Source organism: Hyla sarda, unplaced genomic scaffold, assembly GCF_029499605.1.
Source record: "Hyla sarda isolate aHylSar1 unplaced genomic scaffold, aHylSar1.hap1 scaffold_558, whole genome shotgun sequence".
Taxonomy (NCBI): domain Eukaryota; kingdom Metazoa; phylum Chordata; class Amphibia; order Anura; family Hylidae; genus Hyla; species Hyla sarda.
The window spans coordinates 56,703-78,770 of NW_026610570.1; the positions used below are offsets into that span (position 1 = coordinate 56,703).

The 22,068-nt window shown below is 48.7% G+C and overlaps 1 protein-coding gene across 1 annotated transcript in view; it reads left to right on the forward strand.

The window, feature by feature from the left end:
• GCKR (glucokinase regulator) overlaps positions 1–20,503 on the forward strand; it is a 75,091-nt gene extending 54,588 nt beyond the window's left edge. The window contains exons 2-8 of the mRNA XM_056554108.1: positions 14,969–15,045; positions 17,181–17,277; positions 17,423–17,520; positions 17,808–17,891; positions 18,765–18,917; positions 18,990–19,124; positions 20,262–20,503. Coding sequence (XP_056410083.1) covers positions 14,969–15,045; positions 17,181–17,277; positions 17,423–17,520; positions 17,808–17,891; positions 18,765–18,917; positions 18,990–19,124; positions 20,262–20,429 — 812 coding nt within the window. The 3' untranslated portion in view covers positions 20,430–20,503. The remainder of the gene's footprint in view (positions 1–14,968; positions 15,046–17,180; positions 17,278–17,422; positions 17,521–17,807; positions 17,892–18,764; positions 18,918–18,989; positions 19,125–20,261) is intronic.
• Positions 20,504–22,068: the final 1,565 nt, after the last annotated feature.

Sequence of the window (22,068 nt, forward strand, 5' to 3'; positions counted from 1 at the left end):
GGTGAATATATCTCTTGTTCTCTGTTATGAGCCATGTCAGTAGAGGAGAGGTGACTGTAGGATAGGTGAATATATCTCTTGTTCTCTGTTATCAGCCATGTCAGTAGAGGAGAGGTGACTGTAGGACAGGTGAATATAATCTATTGTTCTCTGTTATCAGCCATGTCAGGAGAGGAGAGGTGACTGTAGGACAGGTGAAAATATCTATTGTTCTCTGTTATAAGCCATGTCAGGAGAGGAGAGGTGACTGTAGGACAGGAGAATATAATCTATTGTTCTCTGTTATCAGCCATGTCAGGAGGGGGGAGGTGACTGTAGGACAGGTGAATATATCTATTGTTCTCTGTTATCAGCCAAGTCAGGAGAGGAGAGGTGACTGTAGGACAGGTGAATATATCTATTGTTTTCTGTTATCAGCCATGGCAGGAGAGGAGAGGTGACTGTAGGACAGGTGAATATATCTATTGTTCTCTGTTATCAGCCATGTCAGGAGGGCGGAGGTGACTGTAGGACAGGTGAATATAATCTATTGTTCTCTGTTATCATCCATGTCAGGAGAGGAGAGGTGACTGTAGGACAGGTTAATATATCTACTGTTCTCTGTTATCAGCCATGTCAGAAGAGGAGAGGTGACTGTAGGACAGGTGAATAATCTATTGTTCTCTGTTATTAGCCATGTCAGGAGGGGAGAGGTGACTGTAGGACAGGTGAATATATCTATTGTTCTCTGTTATCAGCCATATCAGGAGAAGAGAGGTGACTGTAGGACAGGTGAATATATCTCTGTTATCAGCCATGTCAGTAGAGGAGAGGTGACTGTAAGACAGGTGAATAGAATCTATTGTTCTCTATTATCAGCCATGTCAGGAGGGGGGAGGTGACTGTAGGACTGGTGAATACAATCTATTGTTCTCTGTTATCAGCCATGTCAGGAGGGGGGAGGTGACTGTAGGACAGGTGAATATAATCTATTGTTCTCTGTTATCAGCCATGTCAGCAGAGGAGAGGTGACTGTAGGACAGGTGAATATATCTCTTGTTCTCTGTTATCAGACATTTCAGGAGAGGAGAGGTGACTGTAGGATAGGTGAATATATCTATTGTTCTCTGTTATTAGCCATGTCAGTAGAGGAGAGGTGACTGTAGGACAGGTGAATATAATCTATTGTTCTCTTTTATCAGCCATGTCAGGAGAGGAGAGGTTACTGTAGGACAGGTGAATATATCTATTGTTCTCTGTTATCAGCCATGTCAGGAGAGGAGAGCTGACTGTAGGACAGGTGAATATAATCTATTGTTCTCTGTTATCAGCCATGTCAGGAGAGGAGAGGTGACTGTAGGACAGGTGAATACAATCTATTGTTCTCTGTAATCAGCCATGTCAGTAGGGAGAGGTGACTGTAGGACATGTGAATATATCCATTGTTCTCTGTTATCAGCCATGTCAGGAAGGAGAGGTGACCGTAGGACAGGTGAATATATCTATTGTTCTCTGTTATCAGCCATGTCAGGAGAGGTGACTGTAGGACAGGTGAATATAATCTATTGTTCTCTGTTATCAGCCATTTCAGGAGGGGAGAGGTGACTGTAGGACAGGTGAATATAATCTATTGTTCTCTGTTATCAGCCATGTCAGGAGAGGAGAGGTGACTGTAGGACAGGTGAAAATATCTATTGTTCTCTGTTATTAGCCATGTCAGGAGAGGAGAGGTGACTGTAGGACAGGAGAATATAATCTATTGTTCTCTGTTATCAGCCATGTCAGGAGGGGGGAGGTGACTGTAGGACAGGTGAATATATCTATTGTTCTCTGTTATCAGCCATGTCAGGAGGGGAGAGGTGACTGTAGGACAGGTGAATACAATCTATTGTTCTCTATTATCAGCCATGTCAGGAGGGGAGAGGTGACTGTAGGACAGGTGAATATATCTATTGTTCTCTGTTAGCAGCCATGTCAGGAGGGGAGAGGTGACTGTAGGACAGGTGAATACAATCTATTGTTCTCTGTTATCAGCCATGTCAGGAGGGGAGAGGTGACTGTAGGACAGGTGAATATAAAATTATTGTTCTCTGTTATCAGCCAAGTCAGGGGAGCAGAGGTGACTGTAGGACAGGTGAATATAATCTATTTTTCTCTGTTATCAGCCATGTCAGGAGGGGAGAGGTGACTGTAGGACAGGTAAATATATCTATTGTTCTCTATTATCAGCCATGTCAGGAGGGCGGAGGTGACTGTAGGACAGGTGAATATATCTATTTTTCTCTGTTATCAGCCATGTCAGGAGGGGAGAGGTGACTGTAGGACAGGTAAATATATCTATTGTTCTCTGTTATCAGCCATGTCAGGAGAGGAGAGGTGACTGTAGGACAGGTGAATATAATCAGTTGTTCTCTGTTATCAGCCATGGCAGGAGGGGAGAGGTGACTGTAGGACAGGTGAATATATCTATAGTTCTCTGTTATCAGCCATGTCAGGAGAGGAGAGGTGACTGTAGGACAGGTGAATATATCTATTGTTCTTTGTAATCAGCCATGTCAGGAGAGGAGAGGTGACTGTAGGACAGGTGAATATGATCTATTGTTCTCTATTATCAGCCATGTCAGGAGGGGAGAGGTGACTGTAGGACAGGTGAATATAATCTATTGTTCTCTGTTATCAGCCATGTCAGGAGGGGAGAGGTGACTGTAGGACAGGTGAATATATCTATTGTTCTCTGTTAGCAGCCATGTCAGGAGGGGAGAGGTGACTGTAGGACAGGTGAATATATCTATTGTTCTCTGTTATCAGCCATGTCAGGAGAGGAGAGGTGACTGTAGGACAGGTGAATATATCTATTGTTCTCTGTTAGCAGCCATGTCAGGAGAGGAGAGGTGACTGTAGGACAGGTGAATATAAAATTATTGTTCTCTGTTATCAGCCAAGTCAGGAGAGGAGAGGTGACTGTAGGACAGGTGAATATATCTATTGTTCTCTGTTATCAGCCATGTCAGGAGAGGAGAGGTGACTGTAGGACAGGTGAATATATCTATTGTTCTCTGTTATCAGCCATGTCAGGAGAGGAGAGGTGACTGCAGGACAGGTGAATACAATCTATTGTTCTCTGGTATCAGCCATGGCAGGAGAGGAGAGGTGACTGTAGGACAGGTGAATATAATCTATTGTTCTCTGTTATCAGCCATGTCAGGAGAGGAGAGGTGACTGTAGGACAGGTGAATATAATCTATTGTTCTCTGTTATCAGCCATGTCAGGAGAGGAGAGGTGACTGTAGGACAGGGGAATATAATCTATTGTTCTCTGTTATCAGCCATGTCAGAAGAGGAGATGTGACTGTAGGACAGGTGAATATATCTATTGTTCTCTGTTATCAGCCATGTCAGGAAAGGAGAGGTGACTGTAGGACAGGTGAATATATCTATTGTTCTCTGTTATCAGCCATATCAGGAGAGGAGAGGTGACTGTAGGACAGGTGAATATAATCTATTGTTCTCTGTTATCAGCAGTGTCAGAAGAGGAGAGGTGACTGTAGGACAGGTGAATATATCTATTGTTCTCTGTTATCAGCCATGTCAGGAGAGGAGAGATGACTGTAGGACAGGTGAATAAAATCTATTGTTCTCTGTTATCAGCCATGTCAGGAGAGGAGAAGTGACTGTAGGACAGGTGAATATAATCTATTGTTATCTGTTATCTGCCTTATCAGGAGGGGAGAGGTGACTGTAGGACAGGTAAATATAATCTATTGTTCTCTGTTATCAGCCATGTCAGGAGGGGGGAGGTGACTGTAGGACAGGTGAATATAATCTATTGTTCTCTGTTATCAGCCATGTCAGGAGAGGAGAGGTGACTGTAGGACAGGTGAATATAATCTATTGTTCTCTGTTATCAGTCATGTCAGGAGGGGGGAGGTGACTGTAGGACAGGTGAATATAATCTATTGTTCTCTGTTATCAGCCATGTCAGGAGAGGAGAGGTGACTGTAGGACAGGTGAATATAATCTATTGTTTTCTGTTATCAGTTATGTCAGGAGAGGAGAGGTGACTGTAGGACAGATGAATATATCTATTGTTCTCTGTTATCAGCCAAGTCAGGAGAGGAGAGGTGACTGTAGGACAGGTAAATATAATCTATTGTTCTCTGTTATCAGTCATGTCAGGAAAGGAGAGATGACTGTAGGACAGGGGAATATAATCTATTGTTCTCTGTTATCAGCCATGTCAGGAGAGGAGAGGTGACTGTAGGACAGGTGAATATAATCTATTGTTCTCTGTTATCAGCCATGTCAGGAGAGGAGAGGTGACTGTAGGACAGGTGAATATATCTATTGTTCTTTGTTATCAGCCATGTCAGGAGGGGAGAGGTGACTGTAGGACAGGTGAATATATGTATTGTTCTCTGTTATCAGCCATGGCAGGAGAGGAGAGGTGACTGTAGGACAGGTGAATATATCTATTGTTCTTTGTTATCAGCCATGTCAGGAGAGGAGAGGTGACTGTAGGACAGGTGAATATATCTATTGTTCTCTGTTATCAGCCATGGCAGGAGAGGAGAGGTGACTGTAGGACAGGTGAATATATGTATTGTTCTCTGTTATCAGCCATGGCAGGAGAGGAGAGGTGACTGTAGGACAGTTATCAGCCATGTCAGGAGAGGAGAGGTGACTGTAGGACAGGTTAATATATCTATTGTTCTCTGTTATCAGCCATGTCAGGAGGGGAGAGGTGATTGTAGGACAGGTGAATATATCTATTGTTCTCTGTTATCAGCCATGTCAGGAGAGGAGAGGTGACTGTAGGACAGGTGAATAGAATCTATTGTTCTCTGTTATCAGCCATTTCAGGAGGGGAGAGGTGACTGTAGGACAGGTGAATATAATCTATTGTTCTCTGTTATCAGCCATGTCAGGAGAGGAGAGGTGACTGTAGGACAGGTGAATAGAATCTATTGTTCTCTGTTATCAGCCATGTCAGGAGGGGGGAGGTGACTGTATGACAGGTGAATATATCTATTGTTCTCTGTTATCAGTCATGTCAGGAGAGGAGAAGTGACTGTAGGACAGGTGAATATATCTCTTGTTCTCTGTTATGAGCCATGTCAGTAGAGGAGAGGTGACTGTAGGATAGGTGAATATATCTCTTGTTCTCTGTTATCAGCCATGTCAGTAGAGGAGAGGTGACTGTAGGACAGGTGAATATAATCTATTGTTCTCTGTTATCAGCCATGTCAGGAGAGGAGAGGTGACTGTAGGACAGGTGAAAATATCTATTGTTCTCTGTTATTAGCCATGTCAGGAGAGGAGAGGTGACTGTAGGACAGGAGAATATAATCTATTGTTCTCTGTTATCAGCCATGTCAGGAGGGGGGAGGTGACTGTAGGACAGGTGAATATATCTATTGTTCTCTGTTATCAGCCATGGCAGGAGAGGAGAGGTGACTGTAGGACAGGTGAATATATCTATTGTTCTCTGTTATCAGCCATGTCAGGAGGGCGGAGGTGACTGTAGGACAGGTGAATATAATCTATTGTTCTCTGTTATCATCCATGTCAGGAGAGGAGAGGTGACTGTAGGACAGGTGAATATAATCTATTGTTCTCTGTTATCAGCCATGTCAGGAGAGGAGAGGTGACTGTAGGACAGGTTAATATATCTACTGTTCTCTGTTATCAGCCATGTCAGAAGAGGAGAGGTGACTGTAGGACAGGTGAATAATCTATTGTTCTCTGTTATTAGCCATGTCAGGAGGGGAGAGGTGACTGTAGGACAGGTGAATATATCTATTGTTCTCTGTTATCAGCCATATCAGGAGAAGAGAGGTGACTGTAGGACAGGTGAATATATCTCTGTTATCAGCCATGTCAGTAGAGGAGAGGTGACTGTAAGACAGGTGAATAGAATCTATTGTTCTCTGTTATCAGCCATGTCAGGAGGGGGGAGGTGACTGTAGGACTGGTGAATACAATCTATTGTTCTCTGTTATCAGCCATGTCAGGAGGGGGGAGGTGACTGTAGGACAGGTGAATATAATCTATTGTTCTCTGTTATCAGCCATGTCAGGAGAGGAGAGGTGACTGTAGGACAGGTGAATATATCTATTGTTCTCTGTTATCAGTCATGTAAGGAGGGGAGAGGTTACTGTAGGACAGGTGAATATATATATTGTTCTCTGTTATCAGCCATGTCAGCAGAGGAGAGGTGACTGTAGGACAGGTGAATATATCTCTTGTTCTCTGTTATCAGACATTTCAGGAGAGGAGAGGTGACTGTAGGATAGGTGAATATATCTATTGTTCTCTGTTATTAGCCATGTCAGGAGAGGAGAGGTGACTGTAGGACAGGTGAATACAATCTATTGTTCTCTATGATCAGCCATGTCAGGAGGGGAGAGGTGACTGTAGGACAGGTGAATATATCTATTGTTCTCTGTTAGCAGCCATGTCAGGAGGGGAGAGGTGACTGTAGGACAGGTGAATACAATCTATTGTTCTCTGTTATCAGCCATGTCAGGAGGAGAGAGGTGACTGTAGGACAGGTGAATATAAAATTATTGTTCTCTGTTATCAGCCAAGTCAGGAGAGGAGAGGTGACTGTAGGACAGGGGAATATAATCTATTGTTCTCTGTTATCAGCCATGTCAGGTGGGGGGAGGTGAATGTAGGACAGGGGAATATATCTATTGTTCTTTGTTATCAGCCATGTCAGGAGAGGAGAGGTGACTGTAGGACAGGTGAATATGATCTATTGTTCTCTATTATCAGCCATGTCAGGTGGGGGGAGGTGACTGTAGGACAGGTGAATATAATCTATTGTTCTCTGTTATCAGCCATGTCAGGAGAGGAGAGGTGACTGTAGGACAGGTGAATATGATCTATTGTTCTCTATTATCAGCCATGTCAGGAGAGGAGAGGTGACTGTAGGACAGGTGAATATATCTATTGTTCTTTGTTATCAGCCATGTCAGGAGAGGAGAGGTGACTGTAGGACAGGTGAATATGATCTATTGTTCTCTATTATCAGCCATGTCAGGTGGGGGGAGGTGAATGTAGGACAGGGGAATATATCTATTGTTCTCTGTTATCAGCCATGTCAGGAGAGGAGAGGTGACTGTAGGACAGGTGAATATGATCTATTGTTCTCTATTATCAGCCATGTCAGGAGAGGAGAGGTGACTGTAGGACAGGTGAATATAATCTATTGTTCTCTGTTATCAGCCATGTCAGGAGAGGAGAGGTGACTGTAGGACAGGTGAATATAATCTATTGTTCTCTGTTATCAGCCATGTCAGGAGGGGAGAGGTGACTGTAGGACAGGTGAATATATCTATTGTTCTCTGTTATCAGCCATGTCAGGAGGGGGAGGTGACTGTAGGACAGGTGAATATAATCTATTGTTCTCTGTTATCAGCCATGTCAGGAGGGGAGAGGTGACTGTAGGACAGGTGAATATATCTATTGTTCTCTGTTAGCAGCCATGTCAGGAGGGGAGAGGTGACTGTAGGACAGGTGAATATATCTATTGTTCTCTGTTATCAGCCATGTCAGGAGAGGAGAGGTGACTGTAGGACAGGTGAATATATCTATTGTTCTCTGTTAGCAGCCATGTCAGGAGAGGAGAGGTGACTGTAGGACAGGTGAATATAAAATTATTGTTCTCTGTTATCAGCCATGTCAGGAGAGGAGAGGTGACTGTAGGACAGGGGAATATAATCTATTGTTCTCTGTTATCAGCCATGTCAGGAGAGGAGAGGTGACTGTAGGACAGGTGAATATAATCTATTGTTCTCTGTTATCAGCCATGTCAGGAGAGGAGAGGTGACTGTAGGACAGGGGAATATAATCTATTGTTCTCTGTTATCAGCCATGTCAGGAGAGGAGAGGTGACTGTAGGACAGGTGAATATAATCTATTGTTCTCTGTTATCAGCCATGTCAGGAGAGGAGAGGTGACTGTAGGACAGGTGAATATATCTATTGTTCTTTGTTATCAGCCATGTCAGGAGAGGAGAGGTGACTGTAGGACAGGTGAATATGATCTATTGTTCTCTATTATCAGCCATGTCAGGTGGGGGGAGGTGAATGTAGGACAGGGGAATATATCTATTGTTCTCTGTTATCAGCCATGTCAGGAGAGGAGAGGTGACTGTAGGACAGGTGAATATGATCTATTGTTCTCTATTATCAGCCATGTCAGGAGAGGAGAGGTGACTGTAGGACAGGTGAATATAATCTATTGTTCTCTGTTATCAGCCATGTCAGGAGAGGAGAGGTGACTGTAGGACAGGTGAATATAATCTATTGTTCTCTGTTATCAGCCATGTCAGGAGGGGAGAGGTGACTGTAGGACAGGTGAATATATCTATTGTTCTCTGTTATCAGCCATGTCAGGAGGGGGAGGTGACTGTAGGACAGGTGAATATAATCTATTGTTCTCTGTTATCAGCCATGTCAGGAGGGGAGAGGTGACTGTAGGACAGGTGAATATATCTATTGTTCTCTGTTAGCAGCCATGTCAGGAGGGGAGAGGTGACTGTAGGACAGGTGAATATATCTATTGTTCTCTGTTATCAGCCATGTCAGGAGAGGAGAGGTGACTGTAGGACAGGTGAATATATCTATTGTTCTCTGTTAGCAGCCATGTCAGGAGAGGAGAGGTGACTGTAGGACAGGTGAATATAAAATTATTGTTCTCTGTTATCAGCCATGTCAGGAGAGGAGAGGTGACTGTAGGACAGGGGAATATAATCTATTGTTCTCTGTTATCAGCCATGTCAGGAGAGGAGAGGTGACTGTAGGACAGGTGAATATAATCTATTGTTCTCTGTTATCAGCCATGTCAGGAGAGGAGAGGTGACTGTAGGACAGGGGAATATAATCTATTGTTCTCTGTTATCAGCCATGTCAGGAGAGGAGAGGTGACTGTAGGACAGGTGAATATAATCTATTGTTCTCTGTTATCAGCCATGTCAGGAGAGGAGAGGTGACTGTAGGACAGGTGAATATATCTATTGTTCTTTGTTATCAGCCATGTCAGGAGAGGAGAGGTGACTGTAGGACAGGTGAATATGATCTATTGTTCTCTATTATCAGCCATGTCAGGTGGGGGGAGGTGAATGTAGGACAGGGGAATATATCTATTGTTCTCTGTTATCAGCCATGTCAGGAGAGGAGAGGTGACTGTAGGACAGGTGAATATGATCTATTGTTCTCTATTATCAGCCATGTCAGGAGAGGAGAGGTGACTGTAGGACAGGTGAATATAATCTATTGTTCTCTGTTATCAGCCATGTCAGGAGAGGAGAGGTGACTGTAGGACAGGTGAATATAATCTATTGTTCTCTGTTATCAGCCATGTCAGGAGGGGAGAGGTGACTGTAGGACAGGTGAATATATCTCTTGTTCTCTGTTATCAGCCATGTCAGGAGGGGGAGGTGACTGTAGGACAGGTGAATATAATCTATTGTTCTCTGTTATCAGCCATGTCAGGATGGGAGAGGTGACTGTAGGACAGGTGAATATATCTATTGTTCTCTGTTAGCAGCCATGTCAGGAGGGGAGAGGTGACTGTAGGACAGGTGAATATATCTATTGTTCTCTGTTATCAGCCATGTCAGGAGAGGAGAGGTGACTGTAGGACAGGTGAATATATCTATTGTTCTCTGTTAGCAGCCATGTCAGGAGAGGAGAGGTGACTGTAGGACAGGTGAATATAAAATTATTGTTCTCTGTTATCAGCCATGTCAGGAGAGGAGAGGTGACTGTAGGACAGGGGAATATAATCTATTGTTCTCTGTTATCAGCCATGTCAGGAGAGGAGAGGTGACTGTAGGACAGGGGAATATAATCTATTGTTCTCTGTTATCAGCCATGTCAGGAGAGGAGAGGTGACTGTAGGACAGGTGAATATAATCTATTGTTCTCTGTTATCAGCCATGTCAGGAGAGGAGAGGTGACTGTAGGACAGGGGAATATATCTATTGTTCTCTGTTATCAGCCATGTCAGGGTGTGTATAGTACTGGTATATGGTAATGTTTACCTCATGGACAATAACCGGCACCGCATTAATGGCCGCAGTAGGAAACATATTGCTGGGGAATTAAATTGTCGACTGATAATTAAAAAAAAAATATAGAGAATGTTCCAGAAACAGCGATAGATCAGGAACCGACACACAAAACCGAGAAATGTGAAACATCTAGAACATTCTGTATAGAGAACACCTGGAGCCAGGAGATAGATAGGAAGCAGCCAGTCAGGCGGGACTTACAGGTCCTTATACACAGGCGCAGGCTACTGTAGGGGCTGATGGTCTCCCCGGCCTGTGATGTCATCTGGCTCCTCCTTCATGACTCTCGGCAGGTGATCTCCTCAGTGTTCCCCATTTTTAGGTTAAGCAGCTGGTGCACCCCCATGACAAGCACCCAACATTCCTGTCCGGGGACTGTGCTGCAATTGCCAAGGATTTCTGCTGCCTTAGTGGTGGTTGTATGGGGTATTTGTTCCCCTCCTGGTGGTAGGATATTTGTACTGCCCCCTGTGGTGCTGTAGAGTGTTTGTACTGCCCCCGGTGGTGCTGTAGAGTGTTTGTACTGCCCCCTGTGGTGCTGTAGAGTGTTTGTACTGCCCCCGGTGGTGCTGTAGTGTATTTGTACTGCCCCCTGTGGTGCTGTAGAGTATTTGTACTGCCCCCGGTGGTGCTGTAGAGTGTTTGTACTGCCCCCTGTGGTGCTGTAGAGTGTTTGTACTGCCCCCGGTGGTGCTGTAGAGTATTTGTACTGCCCCCTGTGGTGCTGTAGAGTATTTGTACTGCCCCCGATGGTGCTGTAGAGTATTTGCACTGCCCCCGGTGGTGCTGTAGAGTGTTTGTACTGCCCCCGGTGGTGCTGTAGAGTGTTTGTACTGCCCTCGTTGGTGCTGTAGAGTGTTTGTACTGCCCCCTGTGGTGCTGTAGAGTATTTGTACTGCCCCCGGTGGTGCTGTAGAGTGTTTGTACTGCCCCCGGTGGTGCTGTAGAGTGTTTGTACTGCCCCCTGTGGTGCTGTAGAGTGTTTGTACTGCCCCCGGTGGTGCTGTAGAGTGTTTGTACTGCCCCCGGTGGTGCTGTAGAGTGTTTGTACTGCCCCCGGTGGTGCTGTAGAGTGTTTGTACTGCCCCCTGTGGTGCTGTAGAGTGTTTGTACTGCCCCCTGTGGTGCTGTAGAGTGTTTGTACTGCCCCCGGTGGTGCTGTAGAGTGTTTGTACTGCCCCCGTTGGTGCTGTAGAGTGTTTGTACTGCCCCCGGTGGTGCTGTAGAGTGTTTGTACTGCCCCCGGTGGTGCTGTAGAGTGTTTGTACTGCCCCCGGTGGTGCTGTAGAGTGTTTGTACTGCCCCCGGTGGTGCTGTAGAGTGTTTGTACTGCCCCCGGTGGTGCTGTAGAGTGTTTGTACTGCCCCCGGTGGTGCTGTAGAGTGTTTGTACTGCCCCCGGTGGTGCTGTAGAGTGTTTGTACTGCCCCCGGTGGTGCTGTAGAGTGTTTGTACTGCCCCCGGTGGTGCTGTAGAGTGTTTGTACTGCCCCCGGTGGTGCTGTAGAGTGTTTGTACTGCCCCCGGTGGTGCTGTAGAGTGTTTGTACTGCCCCCGTTGGTGCTGTAGAGTGTTTGTACTGCCCCCGGTGGTGCTGTAGAGTATTTGTACTGCCCCCTGTGGTGCTGTAGAGTGTTTGTACTGCCCCCTGTGGTGCTGTAGAGTGTTTGTACTGCCCCCGGTGGTGCTGTAGAGTGTTTGTACTGCCCCCGGTGGTGCTGTAGAGTATTTGTACTGCCCCCGGTGGTGCTGTAGAGTGTTTGTACTGCCCCCGGTGGTGCTGTAGAGTGTTTGTACTGCCCCCGATGGTGCTGTAGAGTATTTGTACTGCCCCCGTTGGTGCTGTAGAGTATTTGTACTGCCCCCGATGGTGCTGTAGAGTATTTGTACTGCCCCCGGTGGTGCTGTAGAGTGTTTGTACTGCCCCCGGTGGTGCTGTAGAGTATTTGTACTGCCCCCTGTGGTGCTGTAGAGTGTTTGTACTGCCCCCGGTGGTGCTGTAGAGTGTTTGTACTGCCCCCGTTGGTGCTGTAGAGTGTTTGTACTGCCCCCGGTGGTGCTGTAGAGTGTTTGTACTGCCTCCGGTGGTGCTGTAGAGTGTTTGTACTGCCCCCGGTGGTGCTGTAGAGTGTTTGTACTGCCCCCGTTGGTGCTGTAGAGTGTTTGTACTGCCCCCGGTGGTGCTGTAGAGTATTTGTACTGCCCCCTGTGGTGCTGTAGAGTGTTTGTACTGCCCCCTGTGGTGCTGTAGAGTGTTTGTACTGCCCCCGGTGGTGCTGTAGAGTGTTTGTACTGCCCCCGGTGGTGCTGTAGAGTGTTTGTACTGCCCCCGGTGGTGCTGTAGAGTGTTTGTACTGCCCCCGGTGGTGCTGTAGAGTGTTTGTACTGCCCCCGATGGTGCTGTAGAGTATTTGTACTGCCCCCGTTGGTGCTGTAGAGTATTTGTACTGCCCCCGATGGTGCTGTAGAGTATTTGTACTGCCCCCGGTGGTGCTGTAGAGTGTGTGTACTGCCCCCGGTGGTGCTGTAGAGTATTTGTACTGCCCCCTGTGGTGCTGTAGAGTGTTTGTACTGCCCCCGGTGGTGCTGTAGAGTGTTTGTACTGCCCTCGTTGGTGCTGTAGAGTGTTTGTACTGCCCCCGGTGGTGCTGTAGAGTATTTGTACTGCCCCCGGTGGTGCTGTAGAGTGTTTGTACTGCCCTCGTTGGTGCTGTAGAGTGTTTGTACTGCCCCCGGTGGTGCTGTAGAGTATTTGTACTGCCCCCGGTGGTGCTGTAGAGTATTTGTACTGCCCCCGGTGGTGCTGTAGAGTGTTTGTACTGCCCCCGTTGGTGCTGTAGAGTGTTTGTACTGCCCCCGGTGGTGCTGTAGAGTATTTGTACTGCCCCCGGTGGTGCTGTAGAGTATTTGTACTGCCCCCTGTGGTGCTGTAGAGTATTTGTACTGCCCCCTGTGGTGCTGTAGAGTGTTTGTACTGCCCCCTGTGGTGCTGTAGAGTGTTTGTACTGCCCCCGGTGGTGCTGTAGAGTGTTTGTACTGCCCCCGGTGGTGCTGTAGAGTATTTGTACTGCCCCCGGTGGTGCTGTAGAGTATTTGTACTGCCCCCGGTGGTGCTGTAGAGTGTTTGTACTGCCCCCTGTGGTGCTGTAGAGTGTTTGTACTGCCCCCGGTGGTGCTGTAGAGTGTTTGTACTGCCCCCGGTGGTGCTGTAGAGTGTTTGTACTGCCCCCGGTGGTGCTGTAGAGTATTTGTACTGCCCCCTGTGGTGCTGTAGAGTATTTGTACTGCCCCCTGTGGTGCTGTAGAGTATTTGTACTGCCCCCGGTGGTGCTGTAGAGTGTTTGTACTGCCCCCGGTGGTGCTGTAGAGTATTTGTACTGCCCCCTGTGGTGCTGTAGAGTATTTGTACTGCCCCCGGTGGTGCTGTAGAGTGTTTGTACTGCCCCCGGTGGTGCTGTAGAGTGTTTGTACTGCCCCCGGTGGTGCTGTAGAGTGTTTGTACTGCCCCCGGTGGTGCTGTAGAGTGTTTGTACTGCCCCCGGTGGTGCTGTAGAGTGTTTGTACTGCCCCCGGTGGTGCTGTAGAGTATTTGTACTGCCCCCTGTGGTGCTGTAGAGTATTTGTACTGCCCCCGATGGTGCTGTAGAGTATTTGTACTGCCCCCGGTGGTGCTGTAGAGTGTTTGTACTGCCCCCTGTGGTGCTGTAGAGTATTTGTACTGCCCCCTGTGGTGCTGTAGAGTGTTTGTACTGCCCCCGGTGGTGCTGTAGAGTGTTTGTACTTCCCCCAGTGGTGCTGTAGAGTATTTGTACTGCCCCCGGTGGTGCTGTAGAGTGTTTGTACTGCCCCCGGTGGTGCTGTAGAGTATTTGTACTGCCCCTGATGGTGCTGTAGAGTATTTGTACTGCCCCCTGTGGTGCTGTAGAGTGTTTGTACTGCCCCCGGTGGTGCTGTAGAGTATTTGTACTGCCCCCGGTGGTGCTGTAGAGTGTTTGTACTGCCCCCGGTGGTGCTGTAGAGTGTTTGTACTGCCCCCGGTGGTGCTGTAGAGTGTTTGTACTGCCCCCGGTGGTGCTGTAGAGTATTTATACTGCCCCCTGTGGTGCTGTAGAGTATTTGTACTGCCCCCTGTGGTGCTGTAGAGTATTTGTACTGCCCCCGATGGTGCTGTAGAGTATTTGTACTGCCCCCGGTGGTGCTGTAGAGTGTTTGTACTGCCCCCGGTGGTGCTGTAGAGTATTTGTACTGCCCCCTGTGGTGCTGTAGAGTATTTGCACTGCCCCTGATGGTGCTGTAGAGTATTTGCACTGCCCCCGGTGGTGCTGTAGAGTGTTTGTACTGCCCCCGGTGGTGCTGTAGAGTATTTGTACTGCCCCTGATGGTGCTGTAGAGTATTTGCACTGCCCCCGGTGGTGCTGTAGAGTGTTTGTACTGCCCCCTGTGGTGCTGTAGAGTATTTGTACTGCCCCCGGTGGTGCTGTAGAGTGTTTGTACTGCCCCCGGTGGTGCTGTAGAGTATTTGTACTGCCCCCTGTGGTGCTGTAGAGTATTTGTACTGCCCCCGTTGGTGCTGTAGAGTGTTTGTACTGCCCTCGTTGGTGCTGTAGAGTGTTTGTACTGCCCCCGGTGGTGCTGTAGAGTATTTGTACTGCCCCCGGTGGTGCTGTAGAGTGTTTGTACTGCCCCCGGTGGTGCTGTAGAGTGTTTGTACTGCCCCCGGTGGTGCTGTAGAGTGTTTGTACTGCCCCCGGTGGTGCTGTAGAGTGTTTGTACTGCCCCCTGTGGTGCTGTAGAGTATTTGTACTGCCCCCGGTGGTGCTGTAGAGTATTTGTACTGCCCCCGGTGGTGCTGTAGAGTATTTGTACTGCCCCCGGTGGTAGTGTGTTGCTCACCCTCTTTAACCTCCTAGATTGGCGAGACGTTCGGGGCTTCATTCATGGAGGATACCAGACTCTGGAGAACCAGGAGGGGGAGCTGACGCCACAGGTGAGTGTCTGACACATGGGGGGGACTTCCCCAGACCTCCTCTGCAGGTACATACTGGGGGTCCACATGAGCCCCAGGAGACCAGGACTTGGCCAATGTGACCCATGTGTCTGGAGATCCAGCCTGTGCCCCCCTGACAATACCCCCTGCCCCATGGCACTTCATTGAGCTCCATGTACTTGTTCTTATGTTGTGCCCCCTGCTGGCTGACCGGTGACCATGTCTCTATTTATCCCTCTCTTGTCACGCCCCCTGCTGGCTGACCGGTGACCATGTCCCCCCCTCCCCCCCCCCTCGACAGTCCCCCCCCACATTAGGCGCAGTATAGTTCCCCCACATTAGGCGCAGTACAGTTCCCCCACATTAGGTGCAGTACAGTTCACCCACATTAGGTGCAGTATAGTTCCCCACATTAGGCGCAGTACAGTTCCCTCACATTAGGTGCAGTACAGTTCCCCCACATTAGGTGCAGTATAGTTCCCCCACATTAAGTGCAGTACAGTTCCCCACATTAGGTGCAGTATAGTTCCCCCACATTAGGCGCAGTACAGTTCCCCCCACATTAGGTGCAGTACAGTTCCCCACATTAGGTGCAGTACAGTTCCCCCACATTAGGTGCAGTACAGTTCCCCCACATTAGGTACAGTATAGTTCCCCACATTAGGTGCAGTACAGTTCCCCCACATTAGGTGCAGTATAGTTCCCCCACATTAGGTGCAGTATAGTTCCCCCACATTAGGTGCAGTATAGTCCCCCACATTAGGTGCAGTATAGTTCCCTCACATTAGGTGCAGTATAGTTCCCCCACATTAGGTGCAGTATAGTTCCCCCACATTAGGTGCAGTATAGTTCCCCCACATTAGGTGCAGTATAGTTCCCCACATTAGGTGCAGTACAGTTCCCCCACATTAGGTACAGTACAGTTCCCCCACATTAGGTGCAGTACAGTTCCCCCACATTAGGTGCAGTACAGTTCCCCACATTAGGTGCAGTACAGTTCCCCCACATTAGGTGCAGTATAGTTCCCCCACATTAGGTGCAGTATAGTCCCCCACATTAGGTGCAGTATAGTTCCCTCACATTAGGTGCAGTATAGTTCCCCCACATTAGGTGCAGTATAGTTCCCCCACATTAGGTGCAGTATAGTTCCCCCACATTAGGTGCAGTATAGTTCCCCCACATTAGGTGCAGTATAGTTCCCCCACATTAGGTGCAGTATAGTTCCCCACATTAGATGCAGTATAGTTCCCCCACATTAGGTGCAGTATAGTTCCCCCACATTAGGTGCAGTATAGTTCCCCCACATTAGGTGCAGTATAGTTCCCCACATTAGGTGCAGTATAGTTCCCCCACATTAGGTGCAGTATAGTTTCCCCACATTAGGTGCAGTACAGTTCCCCCACATTAGATCAGTGACGTCCCCGCGTGCACTACCTCCCGGCAACCCCTGTGTTTTTAAAGTTAACGCGGGGCCGCCGCAGAGAGGTAACCGCTGGGACATCCTTGTGTCCTGACGGGGGCCTCATGCGGGCATGGGGCCCAGAGCAGGTGCTCCATAACGCCAATGATGATGATCCGGCCCTGGGCACGCCCCCTGCTGGCTGACTGGTGACCATGTCTCTATTTATCCCTCTCTTGACACGCCCCCTGCTGGCTGACCGGTGACCATGTCTCTATTTATCCCTCTCTTGACACGCCCCCTGCTGGCTGACTGGTGACCATGTCTCTATGTTGTCCCTCTCTTGGCACGCCCCCTGCTGGCTGACTGGTGACCATGTCTTTATGTTATCCCCCTCTCTTGTCACGCCCCCTGCTGGCTGACTGGTGACCATGTCTCTATTTATCCTTCTCTTGGCACGCCCCCTGCTGGCTGACTGGTGACCATGTCTTTATGTTATCCCCCTCTCTAGTCACGCCCCCTGCTGGCTGACTGGTGACCATGTCTCTATTTATCCTTCTCTTGGCACGCCCCCTGCTGGCTGACTGGTGACCATGTCTTTATGTTATCCACCTCTTGTCATGCCCCCTGCTGGCTGACTGGTGACCATGTCTTTATGTTATCCCTCTCTTGTCACGCCCCCTGCTGCTGACACTGACTCCATGCTCCTGGTCAGTGACCATCTCCTCTCCTCCAGGGTCCTGAATTTGCCATCTCCCATGAGGATTTTGTGAAGAGCGTCCTCCCGTCAGTGTCTGAGACGGACACCATCATCTTCCTTTTCACTCTGGACGGTAAGTTAACCCCTCCTATCTCTTGACCCAGGGGCCATCATGTCACAGCATAGCCCCAGTTCTTTACACCAAATAATGGGGCCACATGTGACACCCCAGAGCCCCCAACGACTGCCAAGGTCTGATGTCTCTTTTCTGTTGTCAGATGAAGTCACCGAAGTGGAGAAACTGGTGGAATTGGTAAAAGAGAAGACGTCAAACATCCACGCCATATGCCACGCCACCGCTGGACAGTACCTGCTGGTCAGTATTACCACGAGGCGCAGCACCTATGTCATAACTGGCCCGTGACATCATCAGACTGACCACAGACTGAGGACCCCCTGCCAATATCAGGGACCACGTTATTCAAGCTCCACACATTGTTACCACGTCTTATGTAACACTGTAGACTCCGCCACATTCCACAACTCTCTATTACATATAGGTAACATGTATTAGCAATTGTTCTCCTAGTCGGACCCCCCCCCCCCAACGCTACAATTATCACATCTAGGATCAGTGAGGTCACTGTGTATATTCTCCTCTAGAACTCGACCAAGAAGGTGATTCCGAACCCGATCATTATCACGTGGCCCATCCTGTTCCTGGAGTACGAGGGCGCCTTCATCCAGGTACACTCCTCTCTGTCCATCATTTGTCCACCAAGCCATGAGGTGGAAAGAACTGCCTGTAGAGCTCAGAGACATGACTGTCTATGTATCAGAGCAAGAACTGCCTGTAGAGCTCAGACACAGCCCTGTCTATATAAGGTCTCACAGCTGACAATGTATATCAGAGCAAACACCAAGCCATGAGGAGGAAAGAACTCCCTGTAGAGCTCAGACACAGCCCTGTCTATATAAGGTCTCACATCTGACAATGTATATCAGAGCAAACACCAAGCCATGAGAAGGAAAGAACTGCCTGTAGAGATCAGAGACATGACTGTCTATATATCAGAGCAAACACCAAGCCATGAGGGGGAAAGAACTGCCTGTAGAGCTCAGACACAGCCCTGTCTATATAAGGTCTCACAGCTGACAATGTATATCAGAGCAAACACCAAGCCATGAGAAGGAAAGAACTGCCTGTAGAGCTCAGACACAGCCCTGTCTATATAAGGTCTCACAGCTGACAATGTATATCAGAGCAAACACCAAGTCATGAGGGGGAAAGAACTGTTGATGGCTAGTGGCTGTCCGGACATTCTGGGAGTTGCAGTTTTGCAAAATCTGTTTCTCGGCTTCCTCAGTGACCTGTGGGCCTAGGTATAGCTAATGTCAGTAATACCTCAAACATATAGGCCACATTGTCACTCGTTATGTCTTTAGTCAAGTTAAACCTGTGCTTGGCCCTAAAGTCCTACTGCAAGGACTACTTAGCTCAGCATTCTTCCCGAGGGGTTGATGAGGATAAAGCTGCCCAAGGGCCTCACAGCTCCTGGCAGTACCCAGGTTCCTGGCAGTGCACAGGTTGTGTAATAAACCTTTCCCCTCCGTCCCCAGCAGACGTTCCAGCGGGAGCTGAGCAGTAAGTGGATCCTGGACACGGTGACCAGCGGAGCCCACGTTCTTAAAGGAAAGATTTACCGCAACTTTATTGTGGATTTCAAGATCTGCAATTCCAAACACTTCCAGAGGGCAGCGTCGGTGCTGCAGGTGAGGCCTCTGCAGGTGACATTACACCGGTACCCATTATACTCCATCTAATTATATCTGCCTCCCACACAGCGTCTGAGCGGGCACCCCCAGTGCCGCTGCATCGAGACCCTGCTCCAGTCCATCTATGGAGAACAGACCCTGAGCGAGCAGATAAGGAACGCAGAGACTGCGCAGCACATCAGGGCCGCCGCGTCCAGGGACAAGGTGAGAGCCAGGGGCCACAGCCCGGAGCCCAGCATAGTGGTACAAAATCTACAGAGGGACCAGGTAACTACTGGGCCCCATAGCAGTGCCAAGTAGAGTGCCCATAGCAGTACCAGCAGAGTGCCCCAAAGTGGAAACAGCCAGGGTGCCCATAGCAATGCCAACAAGAGTGCCCCATAGTGATACTAGCCAGAGTGCCCCATAGTGATACTAGCCAGAGTGCCCCATAGTGATACTAGCCAGAGTGCCCCATAGTGATACTAGCCAGAGTGCCCCATAGTGATACTAGCCAGAGTGCCCCATAGTGATACTAGCCAGAGTGCCCCATAGCTCTGCACGCCATAAAGATAGCAGCCAATATGGCCCATGGCAGTACCAGGTAGAGTGCTCATAGCAATGCCAGCAACTAGAGTGCCCCATAGCGGTGGTAGCCAGAGTGCCCTTTTAGCACTGCCAGACAGATTACCCCATAGCAGAACCAGTGAGAGTGCCCCATAGTGATACCGGCCAGAGTGTCCATAGTGGTACCAACTAAAATGCCCCATAACAATGCTAGCTAGAGTGCCCCATAGTGATACTGGCCAGAGTGCCCCCAAAGAGGTGCCAGCCAGAGGACTTTATAGCGGTACCAGCCAGAGTGTCACATATCAGTGCCAGTCAGAGTGCCCCATAGCAATATCAACACAGTAACACTGTCCGACAGTCAGAGCACATCAGGATGGCAGCCTCTAGGGACAAGGTGGAAGTCTAGGGCCACAACCTGGAGAGCTGCTCACCATAAAGGTATAAAACTTACTGAGCAACCAGCCACAGTCCCCAATAACAGTGCCAGCAATAGAACTCTTATATATTACCAGGCACAATACTATATAACAGTGCAGTAATCCCAGTACAGGCCCATCTAGTGACCCCCCTTATATAGTGCCATCCAGTGACAGTACCCCTAGAACAGGTCCACCTAGTGACATCCAACAGCAGCGCCATCCGGTGACAGATACCTTAGAACAGGTCCATCTAGTGACCCCCTACAGCAGTGCCATCCAGTGACAGTACCCCCAGAACAGGTCCATCTAGTGATACTCTTCAGCAGTGCCATCCGGTGACAGTAATCAGCAGTGTAATCCATTCTCCTGACAGGTGCTGCCGGCAGCCATTGTGTCGTTGCTCCGTAACTGTTCGGTGGTGGAGGCCAGGGCACGTCTGGAGTCCTTGGAGAGTGCCCGGGCGGCCATCGAGTCCTCTCTCAATGTCCCAGGAAGGAAGCGGGGGGCCGAGAGCTCAGAGATGGCGGGGCGCAGCCGATAAACATTTTACCTTCTTTATTTTCTAGAAAAATTCTGTATATTTCCATTTTTTGTATCGTTATTAAAACTGTGAATAAATTGTAAATGGATGAAAATTGTCTAATAGGGGCCAATCAGAGGGATGATATGTGTCACATGACCTGACAGTAACGCACCCTCCCCCACCCAGGATGAGATGGTGATAGCTCAGTCTGAATATATGAGTGTCTGGGGTATATAACTGTCTGTATTACATGTGTGATGTTATATGGATAGTGTCTGTGTTACGACACTCCCCGACAGGTAGAGGAAGCCGCCGCTTGGAATGATCCCCTTCTCCAGGAACGCAGGTTGGTTCCAGCCGACTGTCCAATTCCCGACCGGAGGACACGAATGTGGCCGCTCCCGATCAGCAAATCAGTTGAACTCCTTCCATAGCTAGAAATAACGAAAGCGCTGTCCCAATAGTAATCCCCCCCACAAACGAGACCAGCTCCGTGTTGAGTGTCAAACAGGAATGAATTTAATGGGGCTACCTGCCCGGTATTTATGCAGGTCTCCACCAGGTGGACACTCCCCTAGGGGACCTGATGGAAGACTGTAAAACATAGTGGACAGTAGCCAATCGCAGTGGCTTCAACATAAGCCCTTCCCACTTTACCCATACCTCCCTCCTCTCTATCCCCCAGACAACTGGGAAGAAATCCAATTATCTCCCAGGACGAAGAAATTCAATTATCTCCCAGGACAGAGACAATCGCCATCCCAAAACACAAGAAAACACATTGAAACATATAAATGGCGAAATAGAAGGCGGGCGGCAGCTTCCAGCGGTGTTTGGTAGATAAAGGGTCCGTTTTTAGTTCCATAGAATTTGTACCGAACACTGCTGATTTTTCCTTGGGTCCCAAAAATGGCCGCTGCCTCGTGGTCGGCGAATGCCGACCACCCGTACGAATGAAATGGAGAGGTGTCTGCAGTTAACCACAACGTTCTAATTGGGGCCAAGAGGGTTACCAGTAGATGGATCCATCACACAGCTCCCCCCTTGTGGGACACTCCGACAGACCCGGCTTGACCCTTTTGGCGGGTAAACTTGGGGATGACCGGACTAGGAGGTGGTAAGAACGTCCATCTGCATTCCCGTTCTGCTTACCGGGTCGGTAGCTGATGGTGAAGTTGTACGGTTGTAAGGCCAAACTCCACCGCAGCAGTCTTCCATTGTCTCCTGAAACCCGGTTAAGCCAGACTAGGGGATTGTGGTCCGTCACAAGGGAAAATTCCTGTCCATACAAATAAGGGCTTAACTTTTTCAATGCCCAGACCAGGGCCAAGCATTCCTTCTCCACTGCCGCATAACTCACTTTTTGGGGTAACAGCTTTCTACTGAGATATGCGACAGGGTGTTCTCCTCCATCTTCCCCGACCTGGCTAAGCACAGCCCCCAGTCCAAACATGGAAGCATCTGTGTGGACGAGAAACCGTTTGTTAGGGACTGGGGCAGCCAGGACAGGGGCATTTACAAGAGCTTGTTTAAGGGCTTGAAACGCAGCTTCACAAGCTGGAGACCACAGGACCTGCTTAGGGAGATTTTTCTTGGTCAGGTCAGTCAGGGGTTTAGCAATAGTACTGTAGTCGGGGACGAAGCGTCTATAGTACCC